Consider the following 21,243-nt stretch of genomic DNA (forward strand, 5'->3'; position numbering starts at 1 on the left):
AATTGGTTAAGGACCTCTTGTTCATGGACACCTGGAACTGAGGCTTTCTTCTGCATTTTAAATTGATGAATTGAATCCCTCAGGCACATCTGGTTTGGAGCTTCTTTGCAGAGTTTAAAAGTGTACCCCGTTCTAAACTGGTTTTCAGAGCCTGTAGAGCTCTCTAAAGAGCTCACAGAATTCTCCTGGCAAGTGCTTGTAAATGAAGAGCTTGCCTGGTTCCATTTTCAGGTCTCATTGGAGGCATTGGCAGTCTTTCTACTGACTTCAGAAGTGAGACAACATTACTCTGCCTGTTGCTCACCTCTGCTGTACTTCTCATGGAATAAAATGCATGGCCAAGGACAAAACACAGAATCCAGCCAGGTTCTGCCCTTTATCCTCATGGCTGAAATTGGCTGCCAGAATAGATTTAACAGAGAGAGGTCAAATTTTAATCTCAAGGCTTTAATATGCTCATCTGCTAAGTGTAAATATCTCAGTATTGAAGTGGGACCTAATTTAAGGGGGAGTAAACTGATGATTTTCCTAATTTGTCTTTAAAGAAAAAAATCTCTGTGGGAAACTACATGAAAAACGAACTGGAAAATAAGGATGGAGTGAACACAATCAATTTTTGTATAAGCAAGAAGTGTACAACAGAGGTAACGGGATGTGAAGCATCAGCATTATTTGAAAAACTAGCTTTTTCCATATGTTCTTTTTTTGAATCTTCTTTAATGCTATATCTTAAAAAGAAAAAAAAGTGAAGAATAAATTTCTCTGTTTCTAATATCAACGTTGCGCATTTTTATTCACATCTGTGTAAACACTTGGATAATTGATGTCTTTCTGACCTGCTCACTTTCAGTATTGGCATGCAGAGCAGTTTTTGGGATGTCATAAAAAGGAGAATTGCCCTAAACTGGCAAGTAGACAGATTGAGTAAGGCTCTTGGGTAGGGAGAAATATAAAACATTTTACCAACAACAAGCCTGAGAAATGGGGAGGAGGGAGTTGTGGAGAATGACTCCTCAACAACCAACTTTGTGGATAAAATTCTGTCTAAAGGGGTTTGTATGAACCTCACTCATTCTTGGATCATCTGTTTGTTCTTATGTGGGGAAGAGGAGGGGAAAAAATGTCCTGAATTTTCTTTAGTTAAAACTGTGGTATTAAAACACTGAGCCATCATGACTCTGAGCCATACTGACAGTGTATCTGAATATTGGTTAGTCTGTGGCAGCCTCTGTCGTATTTTTTTCTTATTTTCTCTCTGCCTGTGTGACCATAATCCTCCCCTTCCTTAGAAACTTTTTGTGTCCTCCGAGTTCTCTTTCATCTCCTGTTGATTTATTTTTATTTCTTAGTCTCTTATTTTTTTTGTTTTTAATCTCAATTATCCCTTTTCTTCTCTGTTCCATCGTTGCTAGGGATCATCTCTGTCTGGCAGTGTAATCACCTCCTACCTTTGAGGGTAGCTGAGCCAGTTACTAGTTAGACAAGTTGATGTGACTTATGAGATCAAGTCTCTGTAGATCTTCACAAAAGCATCATAGTGCTGTGTCTGGGTGAATTGGGGCCTTTCAGAAAGGGTTAGGAAAACATGGAGGACTTGATGGAAAGATTTCATTATTCCTACCAGGTTTTCCCTGCTGATAGAGTAAATGTTGATATGCTCATTGAACAGATACAGTGTGGAAAGAGGGTCTAAGGACTGGATGGGGTCCAAATTTCATGAGAAGAGCCATTCTAATGAATCCTCAAGCAGAAGAAGGCAAACAGGCCCTTGTTTCCCAGCTGGAAGCAGGACAGTTAGGACAAACCTGGATTTCAGACAATCCAACCGTTCTTCTGTCCATACAAGCCCCATGGAAACATGGGGGGAAGAGACTCCAAACCACTCATTCACATTTTAATCTTCTTTTATTATGCACTTTAAAACTCTTACCTTCAAGAACTCCTGTTGTGTGATTTTGTAGAACACAGCTGAAGAAATGTGATGTGATCTAAGTAACTTACTGTAATTCTCTACAAATCCAGTAAAAAGTATTTAAAAGGGCTTTTATATGCAGTGTGGTGTTTGAAAGTAACAGGGCAGTTTATGTTTGAAAGTGGAAACGTCATTAAAGGCATTAATATCTCTGCCTGCATGTCCCACTCTCGTCAGTCTCAAATGAAAGCTGTTTCCACTTGTTATGAGAAATGGACATTTGGTTGAGATTTGAAAACTGATGCTTAAGTAAGATTAAACCAGATTCCTTCTGTCTCACTGCTTCTCACTAAGCTCTGCAATGTTAATGATTTATATATTGATATTGTTGACATTTTCATGGGCTGATTTTTTTCACCTTATAGCAGTTGTTTTTTTTCAGATTTATAGTGTTCTCTACAGAGTAAGAGTTCTTTTACTGGCCCATATCCAGCATGTGAAAGTTCTATATTGTAGTTCAAATTTAACATCAACTGTTAGATGAATCACAGAGTCATGGGCTTGGAAGGGGCTTGAGAAGGCCATCCAGCTTCTCCCATATCCAAGGCTTAATCAAGTGTATGTGTCAGTCCTGACAGACATTTGTATGACTGCCAGCACTGAAGACTCCACAGACTCCTGGAGCAATCTCTTCCAGGAGTTCTTAAATTCTTGATCATTTAAACTTTTTCCCGTGTCTGAATTGTCCATGGTACAATTAAAAGCTTATGACTTCACACATATTTCCCATGTACATTGAGATTAAATTTGTATTCATTTTCTTTGAAGCAAGCTTTTAATTGTTTGAAAATAATTGCTACCTTAACTTCACCTAGTGGGGCCCTTACGGAGAATTATTATCTTTAAGAATTTGTAAAAATGCTGCCATTTTTGTTCAGTTTTTTCTGAAGTCTGAGGTGGTTTAGGCTTGAAATGCAGCAGGTAGCACTGGATGTGAAACCTTACTACCTGTGAGAAGAGAGACAGATGGCTTCAGTGTTAGGAGTTCCTCTTGTTTGGTTACATCATTGCTGAAATCTGGACGGTAGAGGTAAGGGGGAAAAGAAATCCCCAGCCTGAAGGATGTATGTAGGGGTTCACATTTCATCACCAGAAGAGTGCTTAATCTTCTTGACCTCTGTTACAGCTCTCTTAGAATGACACTCTTAAAGGTTTCACTTCCATCTGCCTATGAATACAAATGGGAAGAAGATCACAGGAAGATGTTCTGTGTCAGATGAGAAATGTGGGTGTTGTGAACCAACCGTTCTCTCTGATAGACATTGTATTATCCTGAAGTTTTCCCTGTAGAAAAATTTAGGAACTATCATTGTATAGCCCCATGTCACACCAAGTTTCTAACTTTTTGTGCAAAGTTCTAACTTTTTTCTCTTTATTTTACAGTGACATATACATTGTTAGGGATTGATGTATACCCAGTGATTGTTGGAGTATGCTAGTTTGCATGCATGAAAAAAACTTCTCTTTCCAGACAAAATAAACCCGCAGGAGGGCTTAGGCTCTGGGATTTCTGCTGACAGTTAATGGGACTTCATAGAGTAGAAGGCAGCTCAGAATTTGGCCTCGTGCAGAGTATCTCAGCGTGGAGGACCGGTGGCTCTTTCAAATGAAGAACTAATTCCTTTAGTATTAAGTATTTGCAGTATAATTTGAAACTTAGTGGTGTTTATCCATGGCCCTGTCTATCTCTGGCTGAAGTCAACAGGTTTCTTTCCAGTGTTACCCCAGGGTTCACACACCTCAGCCAGTAAAGTACATGTGTTCATTTTCCCTAATGGTTTAGAACTTGGCAAACTTGGGTCTGTCTTTGTTTTTTTGAGTTCTGGACATATTTGAAACTAAAGGATAAAGCAAAATTTAGAGGCTAAATATTCTGTGGTTTATGAACCACTAATCTTCCATGACTCACCTTTCATGCAGTTTTATGGCCCTGCTGGCTTGGAAATAGGCAACAGCAGTTGACCACCTGCAGCATCAGCATCAAGGAAAGTTAATGTGGTAACTGTTTGAAATGTGGAACCTGAAAAAAAACTGAAATCAACAGAAATTTCACTGTAATATGCTGATTTAGCAAAACCTTCCACCACCTCTAAGACATCGCAACAATAGGACTTTTACATAAAAACTTTTTATTTAAATAAAAGGATAGGCAGACCTCTCAAAACTTGCCCCATGCTAATATGCACCAGAATAAAACTTGTTAGCTCTGCTAGAAGTCTTGCTGAAACCTGCACTCAGCTAGAAGGAAGTACCATACCAAATAAACAGAAAATAAGACTTTTCTTTCTTTTAAGAAGTCAAATTCTTTTTCACCTGCCCTTGGTTCTTTGGGATCTTGTTTTTACATTTTGTTTTATAGTCTCCCAGCTCTGTAATCCTAGACTAAATTATTGAAGCACTGAATCTTTCTTCTTCCTGAATAATGAGTGTCAATATATAAAAAATTACATCTTAGGGTCTTGAATGGAAGGTGTTGTTTAAATGCTAGCAAAGCAATATTGTTGGACTTGTGTATATTGAGTATAAAGGTCTGAAGCCAGAGCTGTAGTTGCAAATTTATCTTCTGTACTTGAAACTTTATGCTGCTATTAGCTTGTATTGACAAGCTTCACATCCTCTGGCACTGAAAATTATTCTATCATTGCAAGTTCCATTTCAGGATGGTTTAAAGAGACCCTTTTCCAAGTGTTTCATGCAAGTCCTCTTAAATACATTCTCATCTGGGTTTCCAGATGATGCTCAGGTGTTCTGTGGTGTTCAGTCTTTGGTGGCACGTAGAGGTTGTGGAGAAGCAGTGCAAATTCCACCTGCTGTGAGAAGGTGACCTGGAACGAGTATCTTCCTAGTGGTTTCCCTGCTGCTTGCATCACTATATGTCCTGAAAGGCAGCACAATACTGGGAAAATTGTTTTCCTTCCTGCAAAAAACAGGTTACTAATCTGCGTCCTGCTGTTCAATGATCAAGGTCATACCCCCACCCCGAAGTGTCCCTGAATTTTGGATGGTTTTTGTCACATATGTGTTTCTATCATAAACACCAACTTGTACCAGTTATTCTGTACTTGTCAAGCACAAGATACATGACACAAATTAAACACAAAGGTTTATTGGTAAGATGAGGCCTGGTGCAATTTCCCTTCAGATACTCTAAGTGCATGTTCTGCATATCCTGAAAATCCTTCTTTAAGGACTATGAATGGTGTTACTAGAAGTTTGATCCTTTATGAGACCCGCTGTCAGTGGTGAAATTCAGATTGAGATTTTTAGTCAAAACCTTCTCTAGACAAAGTATTTGGGTTTTGGTATATATTGAGTACTAGAAATGATCCTTTAAGGAAAACCAGTAGAATTTTAGTGGCAGTGACCTGCTGCTTAGTACACTGAAAACATTTCAGGAGATCTGGCCTTTTTCTTCCCCCTCCCTTTTTAACTGTTGCTTATTAGCTAGAATTGTAGGAGGTTTTGAAGTGAGATTGAATTACTCTTTCCAGTGTGTTTCTTTAGGAAGCTCCTTTGGAATCATCAGGAACAAGCCCAACTTGCATCCCGTTTGCCATCTGGGTTTCCCTCTGGCTTCAATTTGCTGCTATAAAACAGTTCTTAGGTATGGATGCTGTACTGAACCTGCCCAATGCATGTCACATTTAGCTACTCATATTTCTTCCAAGATAATGACTGCAAAGAAGCTGTTTCTTGTGGTCTCTCTTGATTTACTGCTTCTTAATCTGATGTTTCAAATTAAACCTGAGTCTTCAAATGTCATTGCATTCTTTTAAGACATGTTCAGCTGCTTTGTAATGGGTGTGCTCTTTCCTAAAGTTTAATGCTCAGTGGTTATGGAATGATTGAATAATGTAGTATATCTGTTTTTTATCAGGATGATTCTATGTTATCAACAGTACACACTTATTTCTCACTTTTCTTTATACTTCTGCAGCCTTCCTTGTACCTGAAATACCCTTTGCAGCTGCTTTAATTTATCAAGAAATCTTTAAGGTGTAATTGTTCAAGGGCAAACATCAGGGCTCATGTTGGACATTCCATTGCAGCCACATGAACTACTGAGAGTAAGTGAAGTTAGATATTTGTACAGATCCAGTGGGCCTGGTATCTTTATTTAGTATCCTAAATAGCACTGATAAATTGAGAAAAATTAGAGGACATTTACAACTGTTTGTAATTGGAAGAAAGTCATCATTGCTCATGAATATTTCCTCAGCAGCACAGACTTGTATGGAGGGCATGATTTTCCTTAAAAAGAACATGGGTGAATTTTCATTTGTTTGTTTTCTTATAGGGTTTTATAAACAAAGATTTTTACTCCCATCGCTGTCCTTTAATAAACCTGGCTTTAAATAAATGTATGTCACTTAGCATCATCTCAAGATATACAAGATCAGGATGAAACTCCTCACCCTTCTATGCCATTGTACCATGGAAACCATTTCAGTTTAAAGTTCATGCTGCAATAGTTATGCAAGGATAGTAAGAGCAAAAAGTTTATTGATTAGGTAGATCAGCTTCTTGCATCTCTCTCCACCAAAAATATTTTAGTCTTTATTTTAGTCTCTTTTGGACACTTATCATCTGAATATTAGTAATGAAGTTTGTTCTGAGTCACACCAGATTAGCCACTTCTACCTACAGATTCTTCTACAGTAGCCACTGTTGAGATTTGCATATTCAACAAAAACTAATCAGTTGAACATCACTTGGAAAAGTACATAGGAATAGCTGTACTTCTTGGAAGGATACACAAGACATAAAATAAAGGAAATCTGCCACAGAACATCTCTTATCTCTAACACTGTAGGCCAAACTCCTAGAAGATATCATACATTGCTACATTAAAAAAATGGCCTCACTTCATTTCAGAAAGCTCCTTCTATATTTCATAGCTCAAACCCTATCAGAATCTCACATGCAGCTAAATGAGAGCTTGACAGTATTTCAGTATTTGAAGCATCCTGGAAAACTTTATTGTTTCAGGATGGAACATAGGGGTTGCAATAGTATTTTGTTAAAATGAGACCTGGAACTGTTTGAACCTGTTCTTTCCTTTTTCTGTGCATGAGCAAGATTTGTGCTAATGCAAAGCCTCATGGCTGATGTGCTGAATGGGAAATTCAAGGCACTGAAATTATAGGATTTGAAGAACCTGCTTCTGGGAAAATCTGTGACATGATTGTCACAAATCAAATTGTGACTTAGTTTGGAATATTTTTGCTGTCACTTTACGGAGTCTAAGCTTTAGCACAAATTGCCACTTGATCTGTAATTCCCATTTTGTGTGGGTCAGTTATGCAAAATATTGTGGGAACATACTCAAGGATTTTACACACATTTGCCAGAATTTCAGTTTGCAAAACTCTTGGATCATGGAGTTGTGCATGAAGATTTGGCATCTCATTGTGTTCCTACTGTGATGTCTAATAGTAGTATCAAATTTTACTGGGAAAAAGATAGGACATTTAAGAGTCCGGGTTGAAAATTCCTGATTTTTTTTCATTTTTTTGACAAACTGGCTTTTCTAGAGACAGGTTTGTAGAGAACAAGAAACATATTGATGAGGCAACAGAGGAAGGAACCCTAGTCAAGTCCGTACTGATAGGAAATCTCTCTTACTCCTATAGTGTGAGGACATATTCAGGTTCTGCTTAACCACAGCACTTAGAAAGACCTACAAATAGCTGAGCACAGGCCCAAGATCTGAACATCACAAAAAGAATGATTTGTGGGCAGTATCCTATTATCCCCTCAAGAAAGAAAAATACTGATTTCACTCGTATTAATATTGTTTCCTGTTCAAACTAGTCCTACTTGTAGCATCATAATCCTTTTCCTATAGAGACCAATTTCTGTTACAGTTCCTGTGTCTGAAGGAGAAGCTGCTCAGAACAGCATGGCTATGACTGCTGGCATTCCAAGTCCCCTGCTTCTTATTCCAGCTTCCAGCCTCTACCTGTCCACTAAAATGACACATAAATTTATCACCTTTGCTGATCCTTTATGGTTTATTGTTCTTCCTACATGCTGGTTCTTGAGTATCAGTAGCTGACAGAAGGCAGGATGCTTCCTTGTGTGGTCTTGTAGGGCAAGACTGAAAAGATAGGCACAAGTCATATGGATGCAAAAATTCATGTCTGCAGTTCAGGGGAGAACGTGTTAAGTTATAGATTTATGCAGAAATATGGCAACCATATGTCAGTCCTTGTGCATGTTAGTCCTTTGGTAAAAAAGAAGCTGCAAGAAAGGAAATAAACTGTGTGAGAAGGGGAAAACTAAGCAGGTTTAGAATAGAAAAAAAACCTTAATTTAAATACTGAAGATTTTGAAGTATAATAGGTAGCATTTAGTCCCTGGCAAAAGTCTGAGTTCAGTGATCTGTGTAAGGGAATAAACTGTACCCAGTGTTTTAAAATATATGCTTTAAAAAAAGACCCCCAACTGATTTTAAAAAAAGAAAGGTATAATGAGATCCAGCTTCCTGTAAGTTTATGGTAATTTTGTGCCTTTTGCTAGTTGTTCTATTTATGTGGTCCTTTACTGTAGCCTGGCTCCCACCCTCTAATATAGTTATCCTCACAGCACTTCTTTGTGGTAAGGAAGTACAATAATCCCTACTTCACAAATGGGAGCCATGGCAAAAGAGAGGCTTACTGACTCGCCTGAGGTCATGCAGGCAGCCCATTATGGAGCAGGGAATTCAACCAGGACTCCCAAACAGCAGACAAATGCTCCAACCCCAGGGCTGTCTGTCCTTTAGCTCGTATCCAGATTTCAGAGATGGTTCAGGGGTTATTGAATCCAGTCTGCCTAAAAGAGCAGAATAGCTGGACCAAGTGAAAATGTGCTGCTTAGTGTAGAGTTGCAATATCAGTAAGTCAAATAAAGGTTTTTCCGCTGGCAGCTCTGGTTTCCTCTCACTTGCCTGAGCTTGCTCTCTCATACACACACACAGAGGCACTCTCTGCAACTCTTTTTTCTCCTGCCTCGGAAGAAGGACTTGGTGAAAGGAAATTGGTATAATTAAATGGTTATGTAGGAAGCTGATGGTAAGTATTTACTTTTATAAAATAAGTGGAGGAGGAAAAAACCTATGAGATGGATTTCTTAGTGTTTGCTTTTTTGGGTTTATTTTCGGGAGCAGAGTATTGAGTGACAGTGATTTGTTCCCAGCAGAAAATGCTTGAAATGCATTAGTCTGCTTTGGTATTAGAAAGATTAGAGGGCACACTGTGAGAATTTGTATGGATTTATGTGCTTTTTAGAGAGGATTAAGAATTAAAAAAAAAAAAAAATCCAGATTAGAAATGCTGTCTAACCACATCACTGCTCTACAGACCAACATTTGCATGGTGGTTTTCTTCTGTGTTTTAATACCACGTTTTCATTGCAACTTCAGTTACAGTTGGTTTTGTTTAAAGAATATAGTGTAGGTGTGCACAGAATGTGAGATGACATGTTGAGAGTTGATGTAGTGTCCTTGAAATCTTATTCAGGAGCAAGCTTGAGCAAGCAAGAAATACCTAAGAAAAATATTTTAGGTATATTCTTATTCTATGGAGTTGCTTAAATAAAATAAAAAAAAAAATCAGGCACATTTCATACCTTTAAAGTGTGTGCTTTCTTCCTGTCTGTCAAATTGAGAGCTTGAACAAGATTTGTTCTCTGGAACATTATTTCTTTAAAATGTTTGGACATGGTAGTTCCCTAGTAACACCAGGCTGCACAACATGGAATTAGTTATTTGTTTAGGAACAGAATTGTTAAACATCCTCTAAGCTGTAAAAGGATACTTCCTAATTATTTACTAAAAGCATCCATAGTTAATTAAAGTCAGACTGATAAATGTAGATAATTAGAGGCTTATGTTGCTAGAAAACTGCTTGTGCTGATTTGAGCTAGTATTTAATTTGTAAATTCAATCCTTTTTAGACACTTTATTTAGAAAAAGCTTAAATCTTTGCAAGATGTTCTTATGAAAAAGACTAGCTATGTCTTTATTCTTTACAGTCTCACTATACTACACAACAATTTGTCCATAGTTTTTGTCCTTACCTACATGCAATACAAGTGTAACTTGACCAGCAACGGTAGCTTAATTGTTCAGGGTTTCTTTTTTTCTTTCTTTTTACTTCCTTCTACACTGTTTCTTTTTTTCTTTCTTTCTTTTTTTCTTCCATTTCATTTTGTGTAGAGGTTGGAGTTGGACTTTATCCACAGTATTGTTTGTCCAGTGCATACCTGAGCCCAGTGATGCTTGGAGGATGAGTGGATGGTGAGTGTTGTGTATTTTCCAGCCATGTGCCAGCTGTTTCAGGTACTTGGTGCCTGGATCCTGACTTCTGTGAATTTCCATGTCACAGTCACCCTGTGACAGTGACAGCAGTGCATTGTACCAAAGTACAGACACTTGAGCATTTTGTCCCTACAGAAGTCCTGTGAGCAGCTGTAGTACCTGTAATTTTCCCTCTTGCTCTTTTCAGGCGTTGCAATGGCACTGACCAAAGTGGAGTGCTCTTTGCATGGGTAAACATCATTTGGATTGGATTCTGGGTGTTGGCTGTTGGATTTAGCTTTGTTTTCAGTTTTACTTCCCTTACAACATTATTTTTGAAACAACATTTATGTGGCATATGCTTTCTCTGATGTTGTTTTGTCATGTAAACATTCTGCAAAGTCAGTACAGATGTGTGGGATAGATGTTTTGTTACTGGCCTCTTATGGTTTGTATTGCAGCTTCACTGTGATTTAAATTGTGTTGCATTATAGTAACTCCTGACAAGAAAAGATTTCCATACCATCTACATTATACCTGGCACATTATTGTCACTACTGAAAATTTTATTGCAGGTTTTTAGTAGTGGACTGATTTGTTAGTTAAGAGTTCAAAGCTAGGGAGATATTGCAAATACTGGCATTTATAGGCTGTGGAAAGGTGCATATTGGGAGGGGAGAAGAACTTGTGAAGAAGTACTGAAGATTGATTACTTAAAAAGTTTGGTCTTCGTCTGTAAGGAAAAATAAATTTTAGAAGTGTGCTGGCAGATATGGACTCAGTATGCAGCAGTTTACAGCTGTGTAGTTGATCGAAAGTCCACTGGGGTAAATTGTGGTTTTAGCTGAGCAGAGAACTGAATTTGAAACCTTGTCATTAATGAAAGAACAATTAGCTGAACAAATAATTCTTCCTCTTTTTCAGGGAAATTGTTGTTTATTGCAGTGACTATAGCTGTGAGAGACTTTCATTGTTTGTCCCTTCAGGTACTAAGTACATTTGTTAGAAGAGAAGCAAGGCTTTGATTTCATCTTGTGTCTTCGGAAGTGCAATCACTTTCTTTCTTATTTAGATGATATTGTGATTTCACAAAATTCTTTAAAGTACAAAGATTTTTTTTTTTTCCTGTGTGTGTTTTAAAGAGGTGCTTATACTGGAAAGGAGAGTTATGCTGTGCTCTCGAGTGACTGTGTGTCAATACAGACATTCACTGCAAGTTTGTCTTGTGGAAATGAAGGCACGATTTCTCAGTTTGAAGCTGTACATCATGGTTAGGAAATCATCTTTATCCCATTTCTGTGTTGACCTCTGCAATTCAAATGCTGGAAACACTAGAGGATTTTCTGGGGGTTTTGATGTCGATATACAGAAATGCTAACAGAGCACTATGCCAGAAGAAATCTTAAGTCCACACCATCTGTGTTCTTATGAATGAGGAAGGAGATTCCAAGCTTTATTTGAAAACCTGTGTGCATAATTTATCCAATATCTTGAAGGATTTGCCTTCTAAGCTGTAGTTCCTGACAAGTGCATACTGTGAAGCCCAAAGCTCTGTGGCTCCCATACCTTAGACCAAAACACCTTCCGGAGGTGCCTCTTTCTCTTAGTTGACTGTGAGGGAGGAAAAAACTCAGATGAAATATGAGAAAAGCTGCCCTCTTAAACTGTTTTGAATAAACTTAGAGAAGGTGTTTTTGTTTGTTGATGGAACATATCAGATATGTTCTATGGAAAACTAAATTCTCAGACTGGGTTTCCAGGTGTATACATGTGGCATTGGAGTGTAAGTCCTGTTGGAAATGAATGAGTTTTCTGTTCCCCTGCTCCCTAGATAACTGCAGCCTGTTCTAGAAAAAGTATACTTCATACAGTCAAGAATAATGTGACGTTAGTTTAATTGATTTTTCTCTTTTCAAATTGAAGTTTCGCTGTTTAGTCAAATATTGTTAATTGCAACTTTTGTCAGAATCAGATGAATAAATACATAGTCCATCACAGATTGGTGTGTATGGCAGAGGATTAAGACCAGAAGTCCAGTATTTTCATTGGCTTAACATGACTTATTAGTGGGCTGAGTAATTTCTCAGGTTTTTTCTTTGTTAAACTTGTCTATTAAATAGGCATTTTACAGTTGGTCTTCTAATTTACATAGAAAATTCAAGGAATTCAAGGTACTAGGGTCAGCTACTACATTTTTTCCTGAAAACCATGAAATTTTACTTTTAAAAAATACAATAATTTTTGCTTTTTTTTTGGGAAATATGAACTGTTCAGCAGAAGAATTTCTTCTGAAGCAGATAACTGTAAATAGTTCTCTAAAATGCCATTCTTGTAGCATTATGAATTTTGGTTTCCATGCTATTTTACTAGTCTATGTGCTGTAAGAAGGATTTGCAGTAAAGACTTTGAATTTCTGCAAAAGCATTTGTTCTGTACTAGCAGTACTTTGCGGGGAGATATCCAGATATTTCTTAAGATCTTGAAAGCTTGGTATGAAAAATCAGATTTTCCACATTCCCGCTTGCAACTTAAATCCAGTGCAAACAGAGTTCTCTTTATTTCATAAGTACTTGTTTAACACTGGCTCACTTTTGAGACTTACTGAGTTTGTTGTATTCCAGGCCAGGAAAATCAAAGTCATGATATGAAAATATCCTCCTGAAATAAGTTATTACCTTTTAGTGCAGTTGTAAAGGATGACTTCTTGGTTAAGGCTCTGGCCTGGGACTTGAAAGTTCAAGCTGAGTTCACCTCAAAACTGTGACCCTGACCACAGGCACTGTGGGCACAGGCACCATTCCTGGGTCTCAGTTCCCCTCCCAGAAAATAGTACCTGCCACCTTAGACTTAAGATCCTGCCATGTACACAAATACAGCACACATACAGAGCCCCTGTTCCTGGTCTGATTCCTAGCTGGTTCTGTCGTAAAAGTAATTAAACATCATAATTTCCATATTACCACTTGTTTCTCTTTTGCAGTCCACATCATGGGGGATGTGAAACTGGTGACATCTACTCGAGTCTCCAAAACCTCCCTGACACTCAGCCCCCCTGTCCCTGCTGAAGCACCAGCATTTACTCTTCCTCCTCGCAATATCCGGGTGCAGCTGGGAGCCACTGCCAGGTTTGAGGGAAAGGTAAGAAACAGACTATGGAGAGCTTCTGCACTGGGTTTTGCCCTCTCCTGAAGCTGACCAGGGGGCTGCAAAAGTAGTGAAGTTGCCTCTGCAGTGTGGGACCTTTACTCAAGAAGAATACACCAGTATTTACCCTTCTGGGGAGGGAGGAGCATTACAGGTCTGTTTCTGTGTAGAGGAGAGATTTGTAGAACCTGAGCATTGCAAAGTGTAACCTTGTTGAGCATGCAGGGAACTGAGGTTATTATCAGTGAGAAACTGCTTCAAGGGCTGTTTCTGGTCAGCATGTTCCCCTATTACAATTCTATATTTTCTCCTACTGCACATTCACATCCCTGAATCCCAAATATCTGCCCGTTCATGAAGCTTCATGTGTGACACAAATCTAACCCTGCTGCAGCATGTCCTTCCTAGCAGTGAAGGCAGGAATCTGCAATGAGTGTTGTGGTAGTTCTGTGTCTGCACTGCCTGCCATACGTGTTCTTAACTTAAAAGAAAAAAAGAGCATTTTCAGAGGAAAGATTGATTTGTTCAGGAAAACTTGTTAACTCAAAGGGTTTTAAAAGGCTGTGTAGTGGGGTGTGTATCCCCCATTCCCCTCAAGTTTGGGATATTGAATTGTGCATCCTGGCATCCATATTTTTTCATGTATCAATCCTGGTACATACTCACCTTTGTTCTAGCTACCTTCCTTTCTCCTCCCTTAACCCAGTTCTTTTTCCTGGAGCTATGAGCTTTCCCTCCCAGTCCTTTCAGCTTCCTTTGGTTCGTGTCACACTCTGATTGCACGCTGACAGCTGCACCATCAAACCGACCGCACTTTTAGTCTTTGAAGTGGTGGGACTCGTCTGACACAGGCAGGAAACTGCAACCCTACTGTAACAAAAGCAAGGGCTAGAAGGAATTTGGGAAATTCTTAACTTCTGAAACTCTAACTTAAACACAGGGCCGGTAGAGGGCATCTGATATTTATCTTATTTGTTTATGTAAGACCAGGCCAGGAACTGGGATTTTTTTCAACAGGAACTGTGTAGGAAAACAGGTTTTGGAGTATATTAAATTGAAGTGCTGAAGCAAAACTCAGAAGTTGTTGTTAGATTTGACTTTCTGAAGAAAAGTTGGTATTTTTCATACAAAGCAAATTTCAATAAAGTGCTTAAAACAAAGAACAGTTTTATACCAAACCTTCAAGATTTTTTTTTTCAAATTTACTTACTTTTAGGTGATTTTAAGGCAGCAGTCAGAAATGCTGTGTGTGTATGACATTGGCCAGTCCCCATGAGCACTTCTGTTCTTACTCTTTATGTCTTATTTTTTTCTTCCCCTCGTTGTTTCACCTTGTTGCAAATGCAGTAGGAAAATGGCAGTGTGTTTCTACTTTCTCCATGTGCCACCTGTGTACAATGCTATTCTAATTCCAACTGGTTCTTCCAGGCTATGCTGCAATAACAATTCAGTGAAATCAAAGTTGAAGCATGTGCTAACATTTGGTTTTATAGTTCTCATGTTTCCTAATTAAAAGCTCAAGTGGGATATTTCCAGTTTTTATTGCACTCTGCAGAATTTTTATTATTTAAGTCAAATGGAAACAATTGTAAAGTGTAATGACCTACAAGCTAGAGTGCCATCACTGCTTTGCATTTATTTTATATCTGGTTTTAAAGTGTTAATTTTCCATGGATACATATTCCCTTTTTAAAGCCCCTTTGAAAACTGGAAGGGTGAAGTCTGAGGGATTTTTTTAGTAGCTTGGAAAAAAATACACAAATTCAATACTAATTAAACTGTCAAGTTTAATTTCCTTGAAGGAACAAAACTTTGATTGAAGTCCTGGCTTGGACTTACTTGATGAAAAATCTAAATATCTTTTCTGGCAATTCACTATATGAGTGTGGCCAAAACCTTTAATTTTCCATCCTTAAAACAGGGGTGACAGCATTAGTATTTTGTTTGTGCTCTTACTGTAGTAAGAGGGGGAAAGTGAGGGGAAACACAGAAGCCTCTTTTGAAAGGTGCTGTGGCTGAGCAGCTGCAGGAGCCTGCAGAGCTGTTAACATCTGGCTCCATCTTCAGCTGGGTAATACAATGTTGCTTCTTCTGCCACTTCAATATTTCAGAGGTTCAGAAGGACAGTTGACCTGTTTGGAAAAACAGGTTCAGAAGGACAATCTTAACAAAAACAATTTATTAAGATTTAGTAATAGAAGCTACTCAACATACTTAGGTTTTTCTATCCTGGAAAACCTATCTAGGCTACAGATGTTATGATATGTTGTTGCAGTATAAATATTAAACCAGACTCAGGCTAAAGAAAAATAAAAGTTTTTTAAATGGCTAGACAGGAGCTTTTCTTCAAAGAGTTTCTTTGCAGTGGAATTGATCTTATCAGAAAGAACAAATATTTTTAGAATCCAAGACAGGATATAAATCTGATATTGTGATGACCCTGTATTCTCATTAAGCGAGCAAGGAAGAGAGGGCCCCAGAATTAAACTTGTTGTTGGTTTTATTTCTAGCAGCATTATTAGATATGTTGTGTGAAATGGCAATTCAAGATCAAAGAGACTGCAGAAATTGAGAAATAGCCCATAAATGTAGGAAATTTGAGGTAGAAAGAAACTGGGTCTTCCTTTAACAGGATTTTTTTTTACCATTTTCCTGTTCCTTCAACTACCACCCTGATTTTCTTACTAAAATTTCAGGAATTTTATTTATATCTGACTGCAGATATTTCTAGTGGCATCTCAGCATAGAAGTTTAAATCATCATCTTTCAAGAGTATGAGCATGACTTTGTCTTGGACCACAGAGTGGAAACAGTAAGGCAAAGCCAAGGTTACTTTCACTAGATACTCCCCAAAGATCTGCTGGATGGAACATCTCAGTTGTTCATCAATAAATTGCTGAGGTGATTTTTAGGCAAACCGCTCCAGAGAGTTGTGACATTGTGTTGTATGTTCCCCACTTTTTAGGACTGGGTTGATAAACTGTTCTTCAATGCCACATCATGTGTGAGGTGAGCAGCTCAAGGCAGTAATCTCGTGCCCTGTGTTAAGGCATTTTAGCTCATCTGTCAGAACCTTTAAGACACTCCTGGAAAAGAAGAGCAAGCCAAAATGTTACCAGGCTTGGTTTTAAGCTACTTCTTTCTCGATTGTATTGAACACTGGATGTTAACTTGTGCATTTGATTGCAGCAAGCACTTAACCTGCCTTATTTGCACATGTATCGATGGTCATTAATTTTATGAGCCTGAAAAAATACTTGTGCTATAACTCTGCTTGGAAGGAACAGCCAAATGTTCTACAGACCACAAACCCATTGCCTAGAGGTCAGGAAAGAGTTTTCCTCCTTGGACAAAGCGTTGTACAGTTGGCAACAGTGCAGTATGGGTGGTTTTTCTGCTTCATGTGGGCCATCATATATGGTCCATTGCCAGAACCAAGATATCAAACTACTAAATCTAGTCTGGTATTCTAATCCCAGGGAGCTATCAGTGTAGCATATGGTTTGAGTAGCTGTTGGGGTATTAAATTCATTTTGCTGCCCATTGAATACTGTTCTGCCCTTCCCCTTCCATCACCCTCCAGGTAAGAGAGCTGCATGGTAAATTTTAAGGCAAGCCAGGTCAATGTCAAATTCTACCCCTTGTGGTTGTTCTTCTAGCACCCTGCTGTTGAATCGGTTTGAATCAGTTAAATCCAATGACTTACAGTTGCTTTTGCTGCTGGTGGTTGCACAGGTACTGTTTAGAGAAACACACCTGAGGAAATTAATTGGGATCAGGCAGTAAGAAACAAAAGGCAGTGGGAAGATCAGCAGTGATTCTGCCATCTGTTCTGGGATAGAGAGGAGACCCATTTCTACAGTGTGTTAAGAGGTGAAGAATAGGGAAGCTCTACAAGAATGAAGACTGTTAAACACTCCCACAGCATTTATAAATTCTTTCAACTACCCACTAACGTTAAAACTAAATTTAGCCTTTTTTTTTTTTTTTTACTGTGGCATGTTTTACACGCATAGCACAAAATTTGCATGGCAAAACCTTTGGTATCTTCCCTTAGATTTGGTCTCAAGGTAGCATTGTGTGTGTCATTTCCAACCCTCAAGTCAGCAGGCTCTCCAGAAAAATGCCTTAATTACACCACATGCCTGGATTTCAGATGGCAGGATCTGAGAGGAGCCCATGTAATGACAGAGAATGATGACATGGCACAACATCCCTTGCTGTTGGCCTGAGCTCTTTGCTGTTACAAAATGTACTGGGCAGCTCAATGCATGAAGCTGCCAGTGGCTTTGGATCTGTGCTTTCTGGAGGGATGCCTGTTCTGAGCCATATAAGGGAAGAAATTCAGGAGAGACCCATGTTTTCGTGGGAGACAGTTGTCTGATGGAAATGAGTGCTGTGAGAGGACTTGTGCTGATCTGTGATACTGTGATATTCCCAGAAACTTGATATGAAACACTGAGGCATGTTTTGAAGGGGAAAGAATTGAAAAAGTTCTCAACTTGACTGTGGATTTTATTTGATCTTCCTTTCCATGTACCACTGGAGCATTCTTGGGAAAAATGTGGTGCACTGAGAAGTTACTTAGACATTTTGTGTTAGGCAGACATTGAGGTATAGACAGCTGAAATAGAAGAAAAAAAACCCCACAAACACAAAAATAAACACAAAGGATGACTGCGAACAGCTTATGGTGTGCTGTTTTCTGTTTGTATCTTCTACTGGTGTGTCTTCTTCCTTGGTGTAGTTGACCTCCCATCATATTCACTCACCACATACATGTTCTCCTGAGTAATGCATGCATGGTTTTATTTGGGTCTATTTTACTCTATAACCCTGTATTGGCATATGGAAACAGTCTCAGCTTTACATGAGGCCAAAGTGAAAGTGGTTGCTCTGCTGGGAAGTGGTTAAGGTGGGATTCAGTCAAAAGGACTTCCCCACACAGTGTCACCTACACCCAGAATTATTCAAACACACTTCCTTTCATCAACTGACACAAGCACCCATGTGTTGATGCCCATTTTCCTTGCCTTGTGAATGATACATCCTTTAGAAAAATTGTAGGTGTTCAAGTTACTGCTCAAGAAATTTCTAGGTTTTAGGCAGGAGTGGTGACCCATGAGCTCCACTTCTGTCTCTCCACATCTGTCTTCCTGTCACCTGTGGCCATCACAGCTATACTCAGGGTTTCCGTGGTAGAAATATTTTAGCATTCCTTGTGTAGTCTGTGTGCAGAGCATGTGATGATGCTCAGTAGTGCTGGACTTAAAACACTGTCCCCTGCAACTGATCTGTGCATGTGCTGAGGCCACAGCCCATATTTCTGGATACTTGGCAGCAAAGTTTGGTCAGACCTTTTGCAGAGGTTTTTTGTTTTTTTTTTTTTCAATCTGCCAGATGTTCAGAAATCCTAGACAATGCTGAATATCCTCAAATTCCACCCAGACAAAATTTCTACACAGGAAAGAGGCCATGTCTGGGGAACACTGAACATACATATATATCCCTGTTCTGAGTTGTCTTTTCTCAGGGCTGGTTTTATTATTTTGTATAATTGAGCATATGTTCAGTAACCCACCACCTCCAAACTGTGGAAGAAATATGCTGTTTGATCCAATCACATTTATTTTTCTATTTGCTTTCTTTCTCCTTTCCCACTTAAATTGCTTATCTACCACTAGCTGGTGACAGGAGTTCTGCTCCATGCAGTGCCAGAAAGATTGCCTCCCTGTTTTTGATTGTTTTGGTAGGAATTGCTGTAATTCAAGGAATATAAAAAAAAAATTATATTAACTGTGATGGTAATAATAATAGAAGTTTTTTAAAACTCTATAACTTATGTACATATGGAATTAAAAATAATCTGGTATTATTTTCTGTAGTATCTACTCAAACCAGTGTTGTTTTAGGTGAAGTCAAACTACATATTTGTGCTGCTTTTGATCACCACTTTCTTTACTTCTTTACTTTTTCTTTAATGTGGTTCTAAATATTTTGTATTTTTAGGTGGAAGCATTTAAAATCACATGACAAAGCTGACGGTAAAAGTCTGTGTGATTTCATTGCATCTACCTGCCCCAGGTTTGCTTTGATAGAACAAATAAACTGTTGACTCTGACAAGTACATTTTAGGTATCTTTTTCTTTTTGTGACCGCCCACTACTGTAGTGTATTGTTTGAAAGCATGGCTTTGTGTCAGCTAAAGAGGAAAAGAGTGTCCATATAAGAATTTATCCATAGGGATGTCCCTATGGAGAAAATTTACTTCATTAGCAGGGATTTCTGGACTTGCTTTTTTTCTATAGTCATTTAGCAGAAATTAAAAAAAAAAAACAACCCAAATTCTAAATGATGTATTGACAAATTTGCTGAGGAAAAGGAGACATATGGTGGTGTAAAAGAGGTTCAGTCTCTTAGAAAAATAAGGATGGACTAAATGCCGTGGCTAATCATAAAGTCCACTGTTTAGAGTTGATAATATACATGTATCTGAATAAGAAATAGCTCAAATCTACCTATTTCCAAATAGAAAAACAGAGGATCAGCATATCCTAAACAGCTGAACAAAGAGATGCCCAGAGACTGAATCCATGTAGGTCAGAGTAGAACCAGTCATTATAATTCTTCTTGGGTTTTCTGTCCCATGATGGTTAATCGTGAATGTCTCAGATTTCAACAATGTCTCATTAAGTTCTTCAGTTCTGCTTTTAATTTGAAAAATATCATCATCTTTTCCAGACTAGTCTCCCTTGCTCCTCTGGGTCAGTGCAGAAGGCTTTGTTGTGGTTGATTCCACTGGCAATAAAACTCATCATGTAGCATTGTGCTTTCTTACTTAAATAAACGTTCTTACCAGTACATGAAACATGACTACAACTTAGCATTATGATGTTTTAAACTTGATTTTTTAGGGAATTGTGCCTTTGACTCTTATCACACTCATATTAAGTTTGAAAGTTAAAAAAAGATCTAGTAACTGTAACAGAACTGAGAGTAGCTGATTTTCTTTTCCTTGTGCTGCAATAGCCTATATTGATGTGAGAGGTATGAAAAGGGGGGAAAAATATTTTGGTTGATTCTTTTTTTTTCTTCCAGAAATATATCTCTAGCTGGAAAGCTTTAAATTTTATTTTTCTAGCTCACCCTAAAGGTAGGACAGAGTGTTTTCATCAGATGTGCATTTGGCTAACTAGTAATATATTTGCTTTCTGCCATCATAAACAAGGTTTGAACATCAAGCTCCTTGCCTGCATCTGGCTGATGAAACCAGAAAGGTCAGGGAAGGGTTCAGTGCCATATGTAGCAATGAGAACCTCACATAAAATAGCAAAGTGTGCTTTTGACTGTCTGTAAATGGGTCCTTGAGAATTTGCACCAAATGACTCCAGGTCACACTTTTTGATATAATTCTGCTTTGTCCCTGTGGGAAAAGAGAGTAGTCATTAATAGACAGCAAGCATTATGCATTCAGAATCTGCAGAAGGCCACATGTGGAGAAGGTTTATAATCAAAACACATCATTACTCATTGTGGTTTTGCTCAGTCCATGCTCACTCTAGCACCTCGACTCCGAAGCTAAAAATTTCTGCTTTTGACATGTTTCTTGGCTGTGTTCACTTATGGATATAGTATGAAGTTTGGAAACCTACTGGGCAAAACCAGACAAAATAACATTTTACCATGTAAAATTTGGACTCCCCAGTATCTAAATGCATGCTGAACAGAAAATTACATTGCTGTGAATTCAGCCCATTCATGAGGGGGAGAAACCTGTCTGTCTGACAGGGAGCAGCAAGGGCTGGCTGTTCCCCAGAGGAGTGTGAGCCAGGAGCCGAGGGGAGCC

At 38.5% G+C, this 21,243-nt stretch overlaps 1 protein-coding gene across 1 annotated transcript in view; it reads left to right on the forward strand.

Moving 5' to 3' along the window:
* MYLK (myosin light chain kinase) overlaps nt 1-21,243 on the forward strand; it is a 192,204-nt gene that overhangs the window by 42,326 nt on the left and 128,635 nt on the right. Inside the window, exon 2 of the mRNA XM_059852710.1 lies at nt 13,234-13,391. Coding sequence (XP_059708693.1) covers nt 13,234-13,391 — 158 coding nt within the window. The remainder of the gene's footprint in view (nt 1-13,233; nt 13,392-21,243) is intronic.

This window comes from Haemorhous mexicanus, chromosome 8 (assembly GCF_027477595.1).
Source record: "Haemorhous mexicanus isolate bHaeMex1 chromosome 8, bHaeMex1.pri, whole genome shotgun sequence".
NCBI classification, from domain to species: Eukaryota; Metazoa; Chordata; class Aves; order Passeriformes; family Fringillidae; genus Haemorhous; species Haemorhous mexicanus.